We start from the raw sequence: 19675 nt of genomic DNA on the forward strand, positions 1-19675 counted from the left end.
GAAACTCAAGATTAAAAAAACTAAGATCATGTCATCTGGCCCTATCACTTCCTGGCATATAGAAGGGAAAGAAATGGAAGCAGTGACAGATTTTACTTTCTTGGGCTCCAAGATCACCACAGATGGTGACTGTAGCCATGAAATTAAAAGACGCTTGCTCCTTGGGAGGAAAGCTATGGCCAACCTAGACAGCATAGTAAGAAGCAGAGACATCACCTTGCCGACAAAGGTCCGTCTAATCAAAGCTATGGTTTTCCCAGTAGTAATGTATGGCTGTGAGAGCTGGACTATAAGGAAGGCTGAGCGCCGAAGAATTGATGCTTTCGAACTGTGGTGCTGGAGAAGACTCTTACGAGTCCCCTGGACTGCAAGGAGGTCAAATCAGTCCATCCTAAAGGAAATCAACCCTGAGTGCTCATTGGAAGGACAGATACTGAAGCTGAAGCTCCAATATTTTGGCCACCTAATGCGAAGAGAAAACTCCCTGGAAAAGACCCTGATGCTGGGAAAGACTGAAGGCAAAAGGAGAAGGGGACGGCAGAGGATGAGATGGCTAGATAGCATCACGGATGCAATGAATATGAACTTGAGCACGCTCCGGGAGAGAGCGCAGGAGAGGAAGGCCTGGCGTGCTATGGTCCATGGGGTCACGAAGAGTCGGACACGACTGAACGACTGAACAACAACAACAACAACAATTTATAGGCTGCCCTATAACCAGGTTCTCAGCACGGCTTACAATGAAGTTAGTGCTGCAGTCCTATATATACTTACCTCACAATAAGTGCCACTGAACTCAGTGGGGCTTAATTCTGAGTAATCATGCATAGGACTGCACTATAAAACAAATTAGAAATTCACAAGTGGGGACAAAACGTTGCAGCGTGTGATGTGCTTCTGTTCAGGCATTCCACACACACCCCCATTAGTGTTTCATGCCCATTGAGCAAGCTTAGTCTTCACTGGCCTGTTTTGAGTCCCCCACTTAATTTGGGGTTTGAAAGGAAGCACGGAAGGACACAGTTGTACCCAATCCCAGCTACATTAAAATCTCTGAGTTCTCCATTAATTTCTATGGACAGCTCTTGATTTCATCTCTAGGGACAATTAAAAACAGCTTATTTGTGAACCAGGAAGTGACCCATCCAGACAATATAATTGTTGTTCTATCCTTTATATATCTGTGTTTCCACTTCTCTTTTAAGCCATTCCATTCCATTCCTTCTTCTGCCTGGTTTTTAGTTTTATCCCCCCTCCATCTCCCAACTTTCCATGCCACTGTGTGCTTATGGGACTGTTTTTGGATTTCTCCACCTTAATATGTTTCTAAAAAACGAATTGAGCATCTGCAAGCCATGGGTTCTAGGGTTATAAGAAGGATGTTTAACCCTCATGTAACCAACACTGCCTGGGTTTGCACAACGCGACAAGCACAGTGCACGCATGCCGCAGCTTGCATATTCAAAATGGTGACCAATGCACACCGTGGTGCCCTGAAGGTCAGTTAACCCATGGCGGCTTACCATGACGTGTGAACCAGCCCATGGCCAGTTCTAGGCTTATACAAGGGTTACACCTTGAAGATTAAAGAATATATTATAGCACCTGCAATAAATCCTGGTGCCAACTCTTTCCTAATATCTACTCAAGCAACATCATCACAAACAACATATTACCAGCTGAATGTAGATCTCCAAGCTCTCAGACGCAGGTCCCTTTCCCAGCCTGCTGCCTGAGATCCTGGAGATGTTCAGAACTGAACTTGAGATCTTCTGCTTGAAAAGCATGCGCTCTACCACTGAGCTGTCTTTTAGATGCTATTATTTATACTGAGTAGCTCTTTTTTCATTACTCTCTCATTTTCTCAATGAGAAACATATTAAGAGCAGAAACCTGATCTTGTGGTCTACTGTGCAAGGCAAAACCAGGTATGAAGCAGATGGAATGTTATGCTAGTGAAACATTGAGTTACATCAGTGTATCAAAATATTCAGAGGACATTGAACTGGTATACCTATTCAGGGCAGGTGCTCTGTGTGAGGTCTTGCAAAAGTCAGATATGTGTAGGGTGGAGGAGAGTGGTACTAGTGCACAGTCTTCCTCATGGCAGGAGAACCAGGGGACCTCCCACCTTGGCACTGTTGCAATATTATGACTACAAATGAGAATCATTATTAAAACTAAATGAGATAATTATTGTAAAGCACTTTGCATGTTCTAGGTGCTATGTAAATGATAAATGACTAATACAAAACAAATAGTAGGTGCCAAGGCCAATAATTCAAGGTGACTTCACAGAGCAGAGACACACAATGCTTTGGCCTACACCAGCCATGCAGTGACACAATTGGGCACTGCCCTGGGCTCCAGCCCACAAACACCCAAGTCCATGGGTAACAGCACAAAAGGGTAGAGGAAGGAAAACAGGAAATGCAGTGGGTAGAAACCCAAGAGAGTGCCTGCTTCTTAAGTGTTGCCCCACTTGGAGCACAGCAGCAGTATGCAGCGTGAGGTGGCAATGTTTGGGTATCATTAAAGGAAGCATATTTCTAGGTATTTAGTTTGTTGTTTTATTTTTACTACCATGGGCCTGCCATTTGGATTTTCTCTCTTAGGCACTAAAATGTCTTGAGCCTTCTCTGGTTATGTGCATGGTCACTTAGCATAGATCAAGCACCGCTTAACACACAAAACACTTTCCTGCCAGTCATATGGTCAGTGCGGTTAAGGAATGCTGAATACTTTTCAGTGCATGTTTATATGGGGTGACAATTTTAACGAGCTAATTATTTTTAATGTAGGACCAGGGAGCCTAGGGGTTATTCCAAATTAGTCATGTTTGAGTTTCTGAAAGCTTCTCTGTAATCAGAAATTTCTGCCACAAGTGAGCATCAGCCCCTCTTCTTTATCAGGCTTGTGTGTAGTGTGTCACAGAGTGTGTGTTTTATAGTACATGCAAAAGCAAAACACACACATTTTAGAATTTGAATGGACAACAGAGTTCAGCCTGTAGTATTGCTGTGGGATTCAATAATACCAGTTATTGCACATGGTATAGCTGTGCAGGTTTGGTCTTGTCTTGCAATCTCACATTTTTCTTCTGTATGAAAGCAGATCTCTTCTTGGTGTATTTTCCTGGTTTACCTCTTGGGATTTGTTTTTGTTTACTTGTTGGGGTATTTTTTGTTTATGATAGCAGCTCCAGAGCAGCCTTTTCCAGAGTCCAGTATAGCTGGCTGGCTTAGTGCCACAGAGCGGCAGTCCTCACAACTGCAAAGCTCTTAAGCAACCTGCCTCCCAGCTCTTCACTGAGCAAACTCTTAGCTGTTTTGCCACTAACAGGTTGGGTGGGTTTTGTTTTTAGAAGTGTCCAAGTTTCATTTTCCCATCGTATGCAGGTGGAAAGGTGGGAGGAGCAATGATAGCAGTTGGGAGGAACTGGCTCTCCCTAGTGCAGGCCTGGAAGTTTGTGATTGGGAGTAGAAAAGGGAACAAGCCATTATAGGAGGACTTGGAGTGAACAAAAAAAGTGAGAGGAGAAAGATATTTAACTGGCAAAGCCAGTCTGTTGGACAGTCATGTGATTAATGGGGCTGCGATGAGGGAGTACGCAACAAGGACACACTCATGAAGTGTCAGGTTTTGAAGGTGTCTGCCTGAATCTGGAAGTCCAGAAAGGTAATGCTTTTCCCTGTGCTTTTCCAATTTGCAGGATGCTGTTCATGAGTAAGGTAAAATGAGTGTGAAATTGCTCTCTCCTCTGTCCGTGCCATCTCTGCTCTTGGTTTTCTGTCTTGCCACAGGGAGTGAGCAGGAAAAGACAGCATCTTCGCAAGGTGAGACTCAAGGAAAAAAGAGTGTCATTGTTTTGGGCTCTGTGTGTGGGTGTATGCGCGTGCGTGTGTAAATGTGTGTGTGCATACTTTATGAATTAACAAAGGTTTGTGGTACTTAGCAATAAAGGCACACAGCCTGACCCAGTATTTCTCCTTTTCTGTGTCCTTGTTGCTTGACCTGATCAGACATTCTGCCTTTGCAGTTTTGTTTATTTATTTATTTATTGTATTTTTATCCCGCTCCTCAGCCAAAAAAGGCTCCTGGAGCGGCTTACAATCAATGAATGAAGAAGACAGTCTTTGCCCACAGGCTTACAATCTAAAAAAAGACATGACACACAAGGAAAAGGTGATGGGGAGGGGAGAAAAAGAATTAGATAGACTGTCAGCAGGGCAGTCTGTTGGCCCTGTTCCCCCCTCTCATCTCCCAAAGGAGGGGCAGTCCAACTGGAGCAGGCCCTTATGCCCCCTTTGCCTGCTCCCTCGCTCCTTCTTCTTCCCCACAGGGCCATGGATGGCAGTTAGCCCTGTGGGGGGCGGGGGGAGTCCAACTGGAGCAGGCCCTGATGTTCCCTTTGCTCCTTCTTCTTCCCCACAGGGCCATGGATGGCAGTTATTTGTTATTTGACCCAATAGCCTCTTCTCTGTGTAGTGATAGTGGATATCTCTTTTTGCAAGAGATGTCCTTTATTCTGAGACAGTATCAGTATTTTGAGGGAATATTTGAAACTTTGATCTGGCAGGCCTCCTTGTTTCTAACATTTTGGCATAGTGGTCTTCCCTAGGCCTTGCTTCCTGAGATTATTTTTCTGTTACTGTGCCTTGGTCAGTGAGATTTTTTGGTGAATTTCATGTGTATCTTCTGCTGACTGATCATACGTAGGAGCTGATCTTCATTGTTCTTCTCCACTTGTTCTGGAGGCCTCTTTAATTCTGTTCTCCGCTGATAGACATTGCCAGCTCACTGCAGATTTCACAATAGTTCACTGAAACTTCATATGGCTGACTTCTATCCTGTGAGGCCTTTCTATCCTAAGAGTCTGCATTTGTCTATCATGAAGGCCATCTTTCTCCTTGCCTCTTCCATAAAGTTTGCTCTAGGGCTGCATAGAGCTTTGGAAGATGGCCAAAAGTAGATCCAGCATATTTCAGTCCAGTTTTACTCTGGCTTCTACCCATGCCTCTGCCACAGCCAGCCACACAGTAAGCAAGGGCTTTGTAACATTGGCCAAGGGCTATTTTGGGGGGTACGTGGGTTTCAGGAAGGCTGTTGCATGCTAAAGGTACAGCAGCATACCCTAGTGGCTGACCAGATCCTAAACTTGTCTCTGACCAGCTGTGTTTTTATCTGATATGTTGGTTGGTTGTTTTCTGTTCTTAGTCATATTGCTGTTGAATACCTTGGGCATCTTGAGATACATTTGGAAAGGGAAGAAATATAAATATTTTAAATAATTCATTGATGGACATCCTTCTTTTTTTTGCTCATCAAAATATGCAGTTGTGCCAGTCTAATATGTACTCCAGTATCTGTGCAAACTACACGTGGTTTTCCCTCTAGTCTACTGAATTCAGGAGTAGGCATCAGTTCTGAAGAAGCGGGCCAGGAGTGTACATTTAACTCTGCCTTAGTGCTATAGGTCTTCATCTTCCAGGCCAGAAGTGCCATACACTCTTGCTGTCTGTGCCGCTGTGACACCTGTGCTACAGTTGGCCACCCATGAACCAAATTCAGTATGTGGTAAGGACTGAAGTACCAGGGCAACCAAAGGTGGAACTGGCACATTTATTCCCATCTCTTGAACTTCCAAAAAACTGTCCAATGAAAGTAATTAAAAAAAAGTTGAATGGTACTCTAGGAAGCAAACAAAGGTACCCCGTAGCTGTTATATATGTCTGTATACAAGATCTTTGTTTTCCAAGAGTTCATTTTCAGTGTGGTTTACAATGCGCACAAGTAGTGGCCAAATGAAAGGATTCTCTTGGGTTCCTTCCAAAATTAACTTGCTATCCCCATGTATGGGTCACATAGCTTTGGTACAGGTGTGGATTATTGTTTCATAACAAATTCTAATGCAGAGCTAAAGATGCTAACATCTCATATCTGTACAATTGTGTGGTGTTCACTCACTCAGTTGGACCCAATGATGCTGAGCTTTTGCCTTGCTCTTTATCCCTTGAATAACCATATGGGGAACAACCTGCAGCTGTTATTGAGTGAGAGTTGTGTGCTCTGTTAAACTTTCCATGTAGAATAAAGCAAATGCTAACCTAACATCCTGGGCTTTAAAAATAATTGAACACTGGATTCCTGAATAGGAAGAAGAGTCAAAGACAGAACGCAGGAAAGGACTCCTTACATAAGCTTGAGAACTTGCAGTTAAAGTGTGCCTGAACTTTATTTGATTTTTGATGTAATACTCCTTCAGGCCTGAATAGCATAATTTCCTGTCTCCCCAGTGGATGGGGGAGAGGGAACAGGAAATAGTCTTGCTCTTCTTTTTTACCTCCCCTTTGTGCATTCTTGTGTGCTAAAACCTGATCCATGAGAGAGGACCCAAATATTTTCTAGACTTTTGCCTGTTTCTGGAACCTAGTGGTAGAACTGGGCATTCTGAGTTTAGTCATCAGTCACAGCAGGGTGGTGGATGGTAAGCAGTATGATACAGGCTATACATGCACCATAGGTAGTGCTTGTTCCATGATGGCCACTTGCAAACTTGCTGCGGGGCAGCTACAAAGGCAGCTGTCTGTAGCTTCTGGCAATATGGTAAGGCAAAGTTTACCATGTGCCTGCTACCCCACATTTGTGATTGGTAGTGGGACATAAAAAATTTGCTTCACCATCTGGTTAGACACTACTCACAACTGCTTACCCAGTGTAGCTGCAGCTACCTTGTAGTGAGTTCACAGTCTGAGTCATGGTGGCACCTTGTAATCTGACAGTGGCTATTATTTATTTATTTATTTATTATATTTATATCCTACCTTTCTTCCATCATGGAACTCAAGGTGGCTATATGTTCCCAGGTTGTCTCCCCTCCAAGACCAGACCCAAACCTGTTTAGCTTCAGCAAGGTAGCTGTCTCATGTGCCTTCAGATGATGCCCTGGGCTATTATAACTGAATAATCCATTCTGCTGTTTGGTTTTTCAGATGTGGATTTGGAAAGTGATTTTGTTTTAATTTGGGTTTTGTAGTATTTTCTTATGTAATTGTATGAATTTACAGTAAAATACAAATTTCGATATATTTGTATGAAGGCAGTATATACAGTCAGGGCCAGAAATATTTGAACAAGGATAACTGTTTTGGCAGTTGGCCTCTGTACACCACCACATTGAAGTTGAAAGGAAACACACCCGGATGGGAGCCAAGTCAGGACTTTCAGCTGTAATTCAAGGGGTGTGACAAAAGTGGGGCAGTAACCATCCAGGAAGTACAGCCAGTGGCATACACACACACCCATCATTGGTGGCTCATAAGTAATGGAACGAATGGCTGACAAGCAGCTGCATGGCCAGGTGTGGCCTGTTTCCTGGGTACCCCATGACCAATCAAGCAGAGAAAAGGCCTGGAGGTGGTTCTGAGTGTTACATTTGCATTTGGTAGCTGTTCCCTGGAACTCCCAACATGAGGTCAAAAGAAGTGTCCATGCAAGTGAAGGAGGCCGTCATTAGGCTGAGGAAACAAAATAAACCCATCAGAGAGATAGCAAAAACAGTGGGAGTGGCCAACACAACAGTTTGGAACATCCTGAAAAAGAAGGAACTAACTGGCAAGCTCACCAACAGCAAAAGGCCTGGCAGACCACAGAAGACAACTAAAGGGGATGACCGCAGAATTCTGCTCATGCTGAAGAGGAACCCTTTCACAACATCTAGCCAGGTCAAGAACGCTCTTGGGGAGGTAGGCATGTCATTGTCAACATCTACAGTCAAGAGACAGCTTTATGAATGTAAATACAGAGGCTTCGCAACAAGGTGCAAACCACCGGTAATGCTCAAGAACAGACAGGCCAGATTAGCCTTTGCCAGCAAACACCTAAAAAAGCCTGCCCAGTTCTGGAATAAGGTTCTTTGGACTGATGAAACCAAGATTAACTTGTACCAGAATGATGGGAAGAGAAAAGTATGGACAAGGAAAGGAACAGCTCATGATCCAAAGCATACCACATCAGCTGTCAAAACATGTTGGAGGCAGCGTTATGGCATGGGCATGTATGGCTGCCAATGGAACCAGGTCACTGGTGTTTATTGATGACCTGACTGCTGATAAAAGCAGCAGGATGAATTCTGACTTGTATAGGGCTTTACTTTCTGCTCCGATTCAGCTGTATGCTGCCAAACTGATAGGACACCGCTTCATATTGCAGATGGATAATGACCCAAAACATACAGCAAAAGCTACCCAAGAGTTTCTCAAGGCAAAGAAGCAGGATGTTCTTCAATGGCCAAGTCGGTCACCTGATCTCAACCCAATAGAGCATGCTTCTCACTTACTGAAGACAAGACTGAAGGCGGAAAGACCTACAAATAAGCAGCAGCTGAAGGCAGCTGCAGTAAAGGCCTGGCAAAGCATCTCGAGGGAGGAGACTCAGCATTGCAGGCAGTCATTGACTGCAAAGGATTTTCATCCAGGTATTCAAGGCGATCCTTAAGTTTGAAATGATGTTGGTTTGTTCCATTACTTATGAGCCACCAACGATGGGTGTTTGTGCATGCCACTGGCTATCCTTCCTGAATGGTTAGTGCCCCACTTTTGCCACACCCCTTGAATTACAGCTGAAAGCCCTGACTTCGCTCCCATCTGGGTGTGTTTCCTTTCAACTTCACTGTGGTGGTGTACAGAGGCCAACTGCCAAAACAGTTATTTTTGTTCCAATATTTCTGGCCCTGACTGTAAATACCTTAAATAGATAAAGTGTCTAGACACGAAGTGCAGTCAGTTGGAAGGTAAATAGCTCTTTTCAGTGCAAGATGTCACTTTTTTCTCCTTTCTGTTATTGTTCTTAGAATATCTAATAAAACAATAGTTTCTCACATTCTATTGTAGAAAAACAGCATAGACTTTAGAGGTATGGCTAAAGATGTTGTGTGTAATTTATTACTTACATATTCCAATATACCTTTATAATATATAAAGTATATATCACACTCATTATGAGGCATTTGAAGGGTGTGGATGAGTTCAAAAGCAAATCATTTGGAAATGTTTGACAGAGTTTTTGACAAGGCCCACTTCTTAGATTTCCTAGTTCCAAGACATAACAGCAGTACTTATGGTGAATAACTTGCTGTCAGGTTCATGATTATATAACTGACTATTTTGGATTACTGTAGACTTGACCCCCAAGCCAAATATAGTCACACGCTGCAGTGCCTGCACAACCTGTGATATATTTGAGGATTCATGTTCCCACTGACATTGCACTGTGGATGGAAATGCATGCCGAACCTTAGGTTTGAAAGGGGGGCAATGCGCATGGACGTTTAGATGCTCATCCACATCCATTCTATGCACACAGGTTCCTGATCCAGCAAGGGAACCCATGTGCAGAAGCTGCTTATATCCTTCTTGCCACATCAGGGAATTAATGTTAATTTAAGTTTTAACCCTCACCAATAAGACTTATACATACATGCACACACATGCACACACACACAAGAGGCTTAAAATGAGATATAAAAGTATTTTGCAGCAGTCTTCCTGTCATTTTGATGTCATCCCAAACACTTCTGAAGCTGTTCTCAGTGGGTGTGATTTAGAGAAAGTTAAGCATGTTTAATTGCAAACAGTGTGCTTGCTTCTATTGCTTTTAATGGGATTTAAGCACGCTTAACCTCTGCCGTGAGCGGAATATGTTCATGTGCGAAGACGCTTATTTACTGTGGTGATTGGATGGAATAAGCACTATTTATAGAAAACTGTATACTGAATCTCGACTCTTCTGCTCAATGTATTGGTGAAAATTAATTTTGTTCCATATAAGCAATTGTTTATATGACAGACTTCTGTAGTTGTGAAAGACTTTACATTTATTTCCCTCTGAGTACGTGTAATTAGTCTTATCTGTGTGTGCCTAATTGAAGCTTCAACATAAAACAATGTGGAGCACTACATTAATTTTAATGCTTTTTGGATCCTCACCCCCACCCTGAAACACAGGCTGTCTCTTGAACTACCTCTAGCTATCCATGGTGAGTAATGCAGAAAGTTTTGTATCTGTTGTCCAAGAGTGTACGATGTTATGTTGCCTTGGTCTGACCTCTCAAAACAATGGCTCATTTCATTTTCTGTCTCATAGTAATGTGATACGGCTTATCAGGGAGAATCTAATTTTCCATTCACTCTATTTGGAGATTTTTTTTGAGGTGCTTGCTGTTATCACAGGCTGCTTCTGAAAGGGCTAGACTATCAGTACACCCAAGCAACATATGCCAGGAACATCAAAGTTATAGGTCAGTTGGAAGCTGAGATAAATCTTTCTGTTCTGTCTGTATTTCGTGGATTAACAGGCACCTTTTGTTCTGTCATCCACTCATTGATGGAATTGGATTTTTTTAAGGGATGTATGCAAATTTAATTCCCGTTTGCAAATGTGCATTTGTGCAAATCCCCCCCCACACACAAAACAATGGTCCACAAGTCTGCGTGACTCAGAAAAAGCTGGTCCACTGCAGAATCTGCAGGTCAGATTAATAGAAATCCAAACTGACTTGAATCCGTTGCAGATTTCTCTGACATCCCTACCTCGAGGGAAGGTGCCTGAATTGGATAAGTGTTATAGTGAGTAGCAAAACCCAATTTATTATAATACATCTGGAAAACTACTGATTATCTGGCAAATATAGCCAAAGACTGGTGTTTTTGCTACTTTATGCCTGCCCTCCCTTATGATATCTGGTGGTTGGACTTGATGGTCTTATAGGCCCCTTCCAATCCTAGTATTCTATGATTCTATGATGCCTCTGTATACGTTTCCTTTTCTGTTAAGCACAGCTGGGATTTTGTAATGCACACACATTCTTTTTAATAACAAAAGCTGGATCAATTATTCTATTATATTAATCACCTAGGAAGCCATAATGGCATGAATCACATGAAGATTTTAATTATTTCAGTGTGTACTTGTTTTATCAAACTTTAGGTTTAAAGGCAAGAGCCTTTTAAGTACAGGCACCTTTCAGGTTACACTGTTGGGCTGGTTCCAACATAGTACCAAGCCATGGGTTAGCATCGCAAGAATGAGCCTTCAAGGAGGCTTGGGTGTTCCCTGCTCCCTGTCGTGCAGAGTAATTTCCTCCTTCTTTCCTCATTTGAGACAAACCATAGTTTACTGTTTGATTTGAACCATTAATTCTATAGTTTGCACTTGCCCTACAATCCAGTACTGGAAACCAGGCTCAAATTGTGTTCCAATGATGATATACAGAGGAAGCACAAACCAAAGTTTACTGATTTGGGCAAAATGGTAAATTGTGGCTTGCCTTAAATGAAGTCAAGAGGGTGGGGATTGGTCCACGTAAGGAGCCCTGGGCTCATTCTTGTAGAACCAAACCATGGTTTGGAATTGCTTCTGAACCCGCTCTAGGTGTGGAACCACAAAAAGAAAATTCCGGAAGGCTGCTTGTGCTGTGCTTTAATATTGGTTTAACCACCAGAATTCTTTGCATATTTAAAAGGAAGCATTTTGCACAGCAGTTACTAATTTCAGCTTATTGTTGCAATTAAATAATGGAGGAAGTAATTGATTTCCCCTTATAGGCTATTTTGCCTTTTTTATTATGTGGTGAAACCAGTTTATCATCTTGCAGTCTCACAAGAATACCCACTCTGTTGTTTGTAAGCTCGCACCTGCAGTATGTATTGTTATAAAGGTAGTAGGCTGATGTTTAGGGTTGGAAGAGTAAGGCTGACCCAGGACATTTTGCTGTCTGAGGCGGACGATGACACATGCCTCCACCTCATCCTATTCCACATACAGAAACTGGCCAGACTGGCAGATGAATCTCACTTTGATGCTGATGATAGTCCAGGATCCTCCATTGCACCTGAGGAGAGCAGGCTAGCTTATGGGATGCAGGACAGGGCATGTGGCACACCCACTTCTGTCCTCCAACACGTTGCCACCATTTGCTCACCACTCTGCCCAGTATCTGCTCTTCACTCAGTCCAACAAATATAGTCATGCATCAACGACACCAGCATGTGTCACATGAGCAGAGCAGCACGAGCGGAGCAACATGTGTCACATGAGCCGAGAAGTGCATGGCTTGCACTGGCTGCTTCTCTGCCTGCTTAGTCAGCCAGGGGCCTTTCCAAATGACACTGTCTATGATGTATTTGGAGAAGATGATGAGGCAACACAACCCGCCTGCCCAGGTCAACAACAAGCAATCGTTGCTGCTGCAAGGACACCTGCTCAAGAGGATGGGAATGGCCAGGAAGCTCAGAAGGAACAGCTGGGTGGGGGCACCATCCTGCCCCCAACAGCATTGACCGCATCAGGCAGGCGCCTTATTCTGCCTAATGATAGGGCAAGCCCTGTGAGAGAAAGTGATCTTTGTACCTTTACTTGTCCTTGCCTGAGCATAGCCTGGTTTTTTACAGGACCAGTCTCTATGCTCTGAGGAAACTAGTGAATTGAATATTAATAGAATTTCTTTCTCAAAATAAAATGTTATTTGTCCTCTTTTCCCCCCAAACCGTTTTGCTTCAGCTGGCTGTGTAATTAATTGCCTATGGCTCTGATCCTAAGCACAGTTACTTGGAGGTACATTTCAGAAATCAATAGGACCAGTTTACTACAGCTCCACCAGATCCCCAACGTGGCACATATCAGTGGTCATGTACTGCATACTTCTGGACCTGACGTTACTCATGGATGTTGAGGGGATAGTGGCCCAAAGTGTGTTTTATCAGCTTTAGCCGCCTCACCAGCTGCAACCCTATCTGGAGAATGCAATTTTCTGTTCACGGGTTACATCTAGATTGGACTACTATAATGCTCCTTACATGGAGGTGACTTTAAAAATGGTTCAGAAACTACAATTGGTTTAAAATGTAGCTATGAGGCTACTGGGGGGCAAGGTAGTCAGCACATATTGCACTGCTTTTTGTGCCAGTTACACTAGTTACCAATCTGGTCCTGGGTCCAATTTGAAGTGCTGGTAGTCGCCTTTAAAGCCCTAAAATGTCTGGAACCAGGTTTTTTTGAAGGACTGCCTATGCCCATATGAGTCTACCTAGCCATATATTAAGGCCTTTTTTGGAGCCTCTGCTCTCTATTCTGCCATTGCTCAAGGCAAAGTTGGCATTTACTAGGAACAGGGCTTTCTCATCTATGAACCCACAGTTGTGGAATTCACTTTGTTAGGAGCCATGCCCCTCTCTGTCGGTCTTTTAGACATGGGATGAAGCCTTTTTAAAAAAAATTCCAGAAGTTCTTTTTAGATTGGCTTTAAGTTGGCTTTGTGTGTTTTAGTGCTGTATTTTATTTCATATATTGTGGTGTTTGGTTTTAGTGTGGATTTTCTTCTGGTATTTATTTATTTTTTTAAAATTATACACCACTTCTCATTTAAAAATACTGAAGCAGTTTATTTTATATTATTGTTCCCAACTACCTTGCAAGGACTTTTATTCTGAAAGGTTGGAATATAAATAAATTTGTGTGAGGTTTTCTGGGTCAGGGCCATTCTCTTTTGTGCAAAGGTTAGGGTGCAATAGGCTCTCTGTTGAGTAGGGTATGTGTTCATTAATTGTCTGGGTATGCTCTGTTACTTATCAAATGTGTGGGCTGATAGCTCCAGTGTCCAAAGTATGTGTTGGATTTATCCCAGTATTTGGCATCATTGTTGGTGGTAAAGGAACAGTTACAATGAAATGTATGAAGGGGCTGGAACAAAAACAGTTTTTCAAATGTAAAGTGATGTAGATATATTGCTTTAGACTGCTGGATAGAACAGTAAATGCAAAAAAAGAAAAGAAAAATTAAATTATCTATATTAACTGGGATAGGCAAAAATATGAGCAAAAGGATAAAGATGAGCTTAAGCGCACTTACCTGTAAGCAGGACTGTAGTCCTTTCGAAATAAATCTGCACTGGACTGTGGCCAAAACACACATAATTACTAGGGAATATACTTTGGTATACTTTGTGACCATGAAAGAACTATGAACCTTGGGGTCTAGCTTTTTGCAGTCTGATGTACCCAATGGATATCTGAAAACCAAGTACAAGATAAAAGATTTCTAGGTATCATGGTTTTAGAAGACAGCAAGACCTAACAAATTTTTTTAAAATTCTAATACCACGGTCTGGTCTGATCTTGGAATATGGAATAGTCAATCCCCTACACATGCATTTGCTTGGACTTTTGTAGGGTTTGTACATTCATGTTGTCTGCACAATTTGAAGTAGATGCTTGTGTTGTGAAGGCTGACATGTACAAACCTCTAAAACAGATCCTTTCTCACAGTCCAGGCATGCCTGGATTATGGTCTGACTCACGGTAATTGGGCAAAGATAAAGGAATATCCTTAACTCTAACCTCTGATCTACAACTCTATACCTCCAGTCAAGCATGTCTTGCAGGTTTTTTAGTCAATACAAAAACCTGTTTGCCAGAGGTGAAAATGGGATGCATATACAAACTATGAGAAGTGATCTTTCAAACCGTTTTCTACTCTCCATGGTTAAGCCCAGCCTTCCCTGCAGCTGCACCTGTCTCTCTCTCCCCTGGGCTTCCTAGAAACCTAGTGAAGACTGTAGAAAGCCTGAAGTTCAGGAAAAAGCGCAGCATGTGGCCACATTCTGGAGCAGGGAGGAGGTATTATGCAGCCACAAAGTGCCTGTGACACAAGTGACGCAAACCACTGCGCCAGCAGTCTTACAGCATTCCAATTAGAAAAGCTGTAAGATCCCTCAGGCAACAGTATAATTTTTGAGTGACTTCTTAGAAAATCTGACACTAACCAAAAATGTTATACCAAAAGCTATACCAAAAGCACTTACCAAAAGCAAAATAACTGATCATGTGGAAAAACCCTAAATAGGCCATGATGGAAGGAGGGAGTGACAATTAACACCCTGGGCTGTATCTCAATGCTGCAGTTTGACCTGGGATCCACCTCTCTGTCATCAAATCTGCAGTTTGTCTTGCGCACACACCCAACCTGGGTGGCGGGCAGGGGTTGGGGAGGGAAGAGGAGCACCTTTGTGTAAGCAAAAAGAGCAGTGCTTCCTCCTGCAGCCCCTCCCTGATCAGGTACTGGAATGTCTGGCTAGCAAAGGCAACATATTTACATACTAGGAGAGGCCCAGCCCAGTCATAGTAACGGCCCTGAAATTTGCTTCATTGGAACTGGGGGGGGGGGGTTGTTGTTGTTGTTGTTGTTGTTGCTGCTGCTGTTCTGTTTGCTTTCATTCATAGCTTATGAATAGAAGGGGGGAAGTCATGAATGAAATTGTGTGTGTCAGTTGGGACTATTCTCTCCATGGTTCTTTGTACAATTATTCTGGCCATGACCGTGCTGTCCGGATCAACAAACGATGCCTGGGAATAGGCTACATGCAGGATTATCTGGCTGCAAGTCCCAATGAGTTCAACAGGTCTTGCTATTCCTTAGTAAGTATGTATAGCATTGCAGTCTTGGGTACCTTTTTGGTTTACGGGAAGTAGTTGGTGCTCCGTTATAATCAGCCAGCCATTTTGTTTGCCTCTGCTGGATTTCATAAACATAACTTTAACAACAGCTGTTGGTAAAGCAATTGTGCTTATTTGGAGTATTTCCCTGACAAAGCGTAACAGTAGTTAGTGGTACTTTAGCTGTGATGAATCTTTTAAAGTCAATGCCACTGCTTGTAGAACCTCAGTCATAATGAGCTCTTGTTCAGTGTGTATATGGCACCAGTACCAAGCACATTTATTCATGGATGATGGCGTTAACCTTAGCAGAGTAACATATTTATGCCCACTGTTATTCTGGTAGTGGTAGTCAAATATCAATGTGCATCTGTCAAGAAAGCCTCCAGATGTGTAAATGACCAATGCATACAAAATACCACTAATGCTTTTTTTTTTTTTTTTTTACACTAGTGGTATTTGTTTGCCTGTTTGAAGCCTCCCCCCCCCATTTCTGTAGTGCTTGCTTAAGCTAATCTCCTAGCATTTTTCATGGCATCTGTGTATTTACAGGGATAGTAGCAGAATGAGACCACAGAGTTAATGCTGTAAGTGTGACTTAGATGACCAAATCTTGGTTTGATTTAAGGACTGTTAAGAAATCTGTGGAATAGCCAATTAACCTCTAACTATCTAGATATTTTTCCATACAGTTGAAGTTACAATCATACATTTTACTAGCCTTGTCTATCTGGATGATAAATCTTTGTGTACCTTCTTTATAACGCATCCATTGAAAACAGTCTTACAACTGGATGGCTCCTGGAACAACTGAATTGGTTGTTTGCTGTTGGAGTTGCTTGTGCTCTGCTTGCTGTAGAAATGTGGTTGAATTATGCACCATAGAAGTAGTTGCAGTTTTACTGGTGCATTTTATTTCTAACTTTCTTCTGTTCACTTCATCAGCCTCTAATTTATCCTGTGTGGACCCAGATCACTTCTCTGATCACACCATTTGGACCCGCCAAGAATCTGTTAATCATTTGTTCTGCCCTTTGGATAATCAAAGCCTCCAGCTCCTTCAGTCCACATCTGACTTTAATGTCCAGTGGAGCAAAGACTGTCACCTGCTCAACCTCACTGCTTCAGGCCGCCTGCATAGCACACTGCAGAACGCAACTGCGTACCTCACCTTTGAGCACCCAGATGCCAGTGATGCAGGCAACTACACCTGCGCACTCTACTTGAATGGTCAAAGAAACACCTCCTTCACTGTCTGGCTGGACATGGCAGGTAAGTGAAAGAAGTGGGGAAAGTGACCACAAGCGTACCTCTGGAGCCCAAGCCTAACACTGAGGCCTCCTGTTGGGCTGATCTCAGGAGGAAGAGCACTGATAGTGTTTCAAGACATGCCACTGGGTTCATCAGCACAGAACAACTGTGAATTATCTAACAACGACGGGAAGGATTTTTTTCTGTTCTCCATATCATCAAGTGCTAGTCTCAAACTGAAGATAGATATGGCACTGGGCAGACTTTGGGGATCTGAGCCAGTCCATCAAATCCTTGGACCTAGATGCTGGATTTTCAACATGCAGTCAGTTGATGTCTATGGCTGCAACTATTATGTTACAGCTGATGTGTGGCTGCTGGAAGCTGATGTCCCATGTTTACACTTCCTAGCTCTCATGCAAAGTTTAGTAAGGCAAAATGTGTGACATGGTGTTATTGCATTGAGAGTTGGCTGCTGGTGGGGAAACTTGAAACGTGATGATATTATGCCATGAATTTTTCCATACTAAAGCTTACCAGAGGAAAGAGGAGAAGGAGAGGTAGTATGGCTGCTTTTGGCAGCAGCTATGCATTGGCTATAGTACTTAGTTCTAGCCTATCTGTATGCTGAAGTCTGGGAATTACAGGAGGGGACATCCTTCTGTCTATGAGAAAATGGCACATACTTATGTCTCTTTGTGTCCTTTTATTGATTTTATATTGTACCTAGGATGATGTACAGAGCTGTAAGAACAGATTGCAGTCTAATTGCTGCAATTAAGTGTTGATTAAAAAAAACCCTGAAGAACACTTCACTGTTGTAGAGATGCAACTAAGAGGGGTGGGGAAAGACTTTAGTTTTTTCTCTAATAACGAGAGGTGGAACTTGAAATGTGGAGAGAGGTTGCTGAAGCTGCTAAGAAGAGTACCAAGGCAAGCCTCCTTCATTCTACTCTTGCGCCAAGAAAAGGAATTGTTAAGAATAATTATGCTTGATAGCTTCTGTGCACGTTGTTCTAGGTTTCGCCTGAAATGTGTCAGTCGCTATAGCTTCAGAATTATTTACAGATAAAGCTAGAAATAGCTGTGTTGTTAGACTCAGAAAAGTTAAAGTGGGAAAAGACAGGCTTTAATTATTATTATTTTTTGCTATGAATGAAAATATTAAAAGAACAGTGGGAGAGATAAGTGTGCCTTCATTTCCACACTATTTTGTGTGGCACATTTAAATTAGAATGAACCACCTTTATGGGGCCCTTCATTATAGAAATATGGATCAGCTTCAAATGCCCCAAGGAAGGACAGGCACCATTTGGGCTACAATCCTAGTATATACATTTACCTGGGAGTAATCCCCATTGAACACTGCCTTATTTCTGAGTAGACATGCCTTTTTAAAGCATTTTGATTTATTAAAATGAGGGTGGTTGATTTCCTTCAAAAATTCTGAAAGGTGTCCTGACTTGCCTGGGGATTGGATATGGGCATTGAAAGGAATATTTTCCTGTAATATCTTTTCGAAATAAAAGCAATGATTGGATATGGGTCTACAAAGCAATACCGGCTGAAGGGGCCGCCCTGACCACTGTACATGTGCTGCAGCATTCCTCTTACCGCTAAACATGGATTGTTTGAGCATCCACAGTTTTTTAAGAAGTTGCCAATTTTTCTGTATAGTTTGCCACCTGACCTGCAGTGCATATGGACTGCCTTCGCTTCTTGGCAAAAACAAGATCTTCACATTTTTAAAACGATTGCCTGGTTCTCCTTTTAAGAACTTGAGGGAATTAATGAGGCTTGATTTCTGGCTGGGAGAAGGAACTTAAGCTTTAAAGACAGAGGAAAATTAGATTACTATCTAAGGCATACTCCATTCTTTAATGAAGTGTGGCCTATCTGCTTCTGCACCATAAAACCCCTAGTCTACTTACATACCTTTAAACTTCAGATATTTTCCACAATGGGAAACAATAAATTCTTCTAAATAAAAATAATTCTGAAAGTTTGTGGAAGCCCCAGCTAAATTTAACATGGATGGATGAGTTGTCAGTATGAAAGATATATGGGAAAGAGCACTCTGCTGGACTCTGAACAAGCCTTGGGAATGATTAAGGTTCTGCCAGTAGGACAGCACCTTAAAGTTAATAATTAATGCCAGATCTCATATTTAACATTGCTACATATAGCTGTGCTCTGTCTCACACACACACACACACACACTCACTCACACACACACTCCCCTTTATCCTGGACACTTCTTTATTGTGGAGGAATTTAATGCTTTCCAGAGAATCTGGACATTGTGTCTTCTCCACTATAGTGCTTGTTGTATTTTGCAATATTTTTTTCAAGTCAAGCCAAAACTGCACAATCAGCCTTGTGTGGTGGGGGAGTTATACAGAAGAATGTTCACAGTGAAGTCTGTTTATTTCCAAACAGTAGGGAATGGAGGCAGGGCTCATCAGCTAAACTACTGTGTCAAGGCAAGGGTGGTTGTGCTTGAGTGCAGCATCACAGTGTTAAGAGTAGCTTGATTTCTCCTGTTGTGTTAGCCAGGTATAAAAAATTGGCATAGTATTTGCAGAATGCAAGCTGGAAGTTCAGTGTTCTCATTAAAAAAAATCTCTCTTTTGCCCTTCCAACAGATCTTTGCCGTGTGCTTCCCCGGTTCCTCTACCCCTCTAGCAATCTGACTTTGGAGCGAGCTTTGGGAAGCCAGTTAACCCTGAACTGCACGGTGCAGCTGCCCTACAGTAGGAACTGTGATCTTGACCTGCACTGGATGAAAGATGATCAGTGGTTAAACAATGAGACCCATGCTTCTCTTACTCAATGGTAAGAAGGTTTTTGTATAAAATGGAGATAGAAGCTAAATTGACTGTATAGACAAGAGGGAGAAAAATAGACTAAAAAATCTCCTGAACTCTAAATATCTT

At 42.4% G+C, this 19675-nt stretch overlaps 1 protein-coding gene across 3 annotated transcripts in view; it reads left to right on the top strand.

Annotated features, from left to right (window-relative positions):
• SIGIRR (single Ig and TIR domain containing) overlaps positions 1–19675 on the top strand; it is a 49790-nt gene that overhangs the window by 3166 nt on the left and 26949 nt on the right. Inside the window, exons 1-4 of one of the 3 annotated variants that reach the window (XM_084858238.1) lie at positions 3401–3529; positions 3713–3836; positions 16434–16760; positions 19385–19574. In XM_084858238.1, coding sequence (XP_084714364.1) covers positions 3737–3836; positions 16434–16760; positions 19385–19574 — 617 coding nt within the window. In that variant the 5' untranslated portion in view covers positions 3401–3529; positions 3713–3736. Of the gene's footprint in view, positions 1–3400; positions 3530–3574; positions 3679–3712; positions 3837–16433; positions 16761–19384; positions 19575–19675 lie in introns of those variants that run through there. The other 2 variants (XM_084858228.1, XM_084858246.1) reach the window with 2 other exon arrangements.

Source organism: Heloderma suspectum, chromosome 1 (genome assembly GCF_057233095.1).
Source record: "Heloderma suspectum isolate Gila_16-S chromosome 1, 16-S_ref, whole genome shotgun sequence".
NCBI classification, from domain to species: Eukaryota; Metazoa; Chordata; class Lepidosauria; order Squamata; family Helodermatidae; genus Heloderma; species Heloderma suspectum.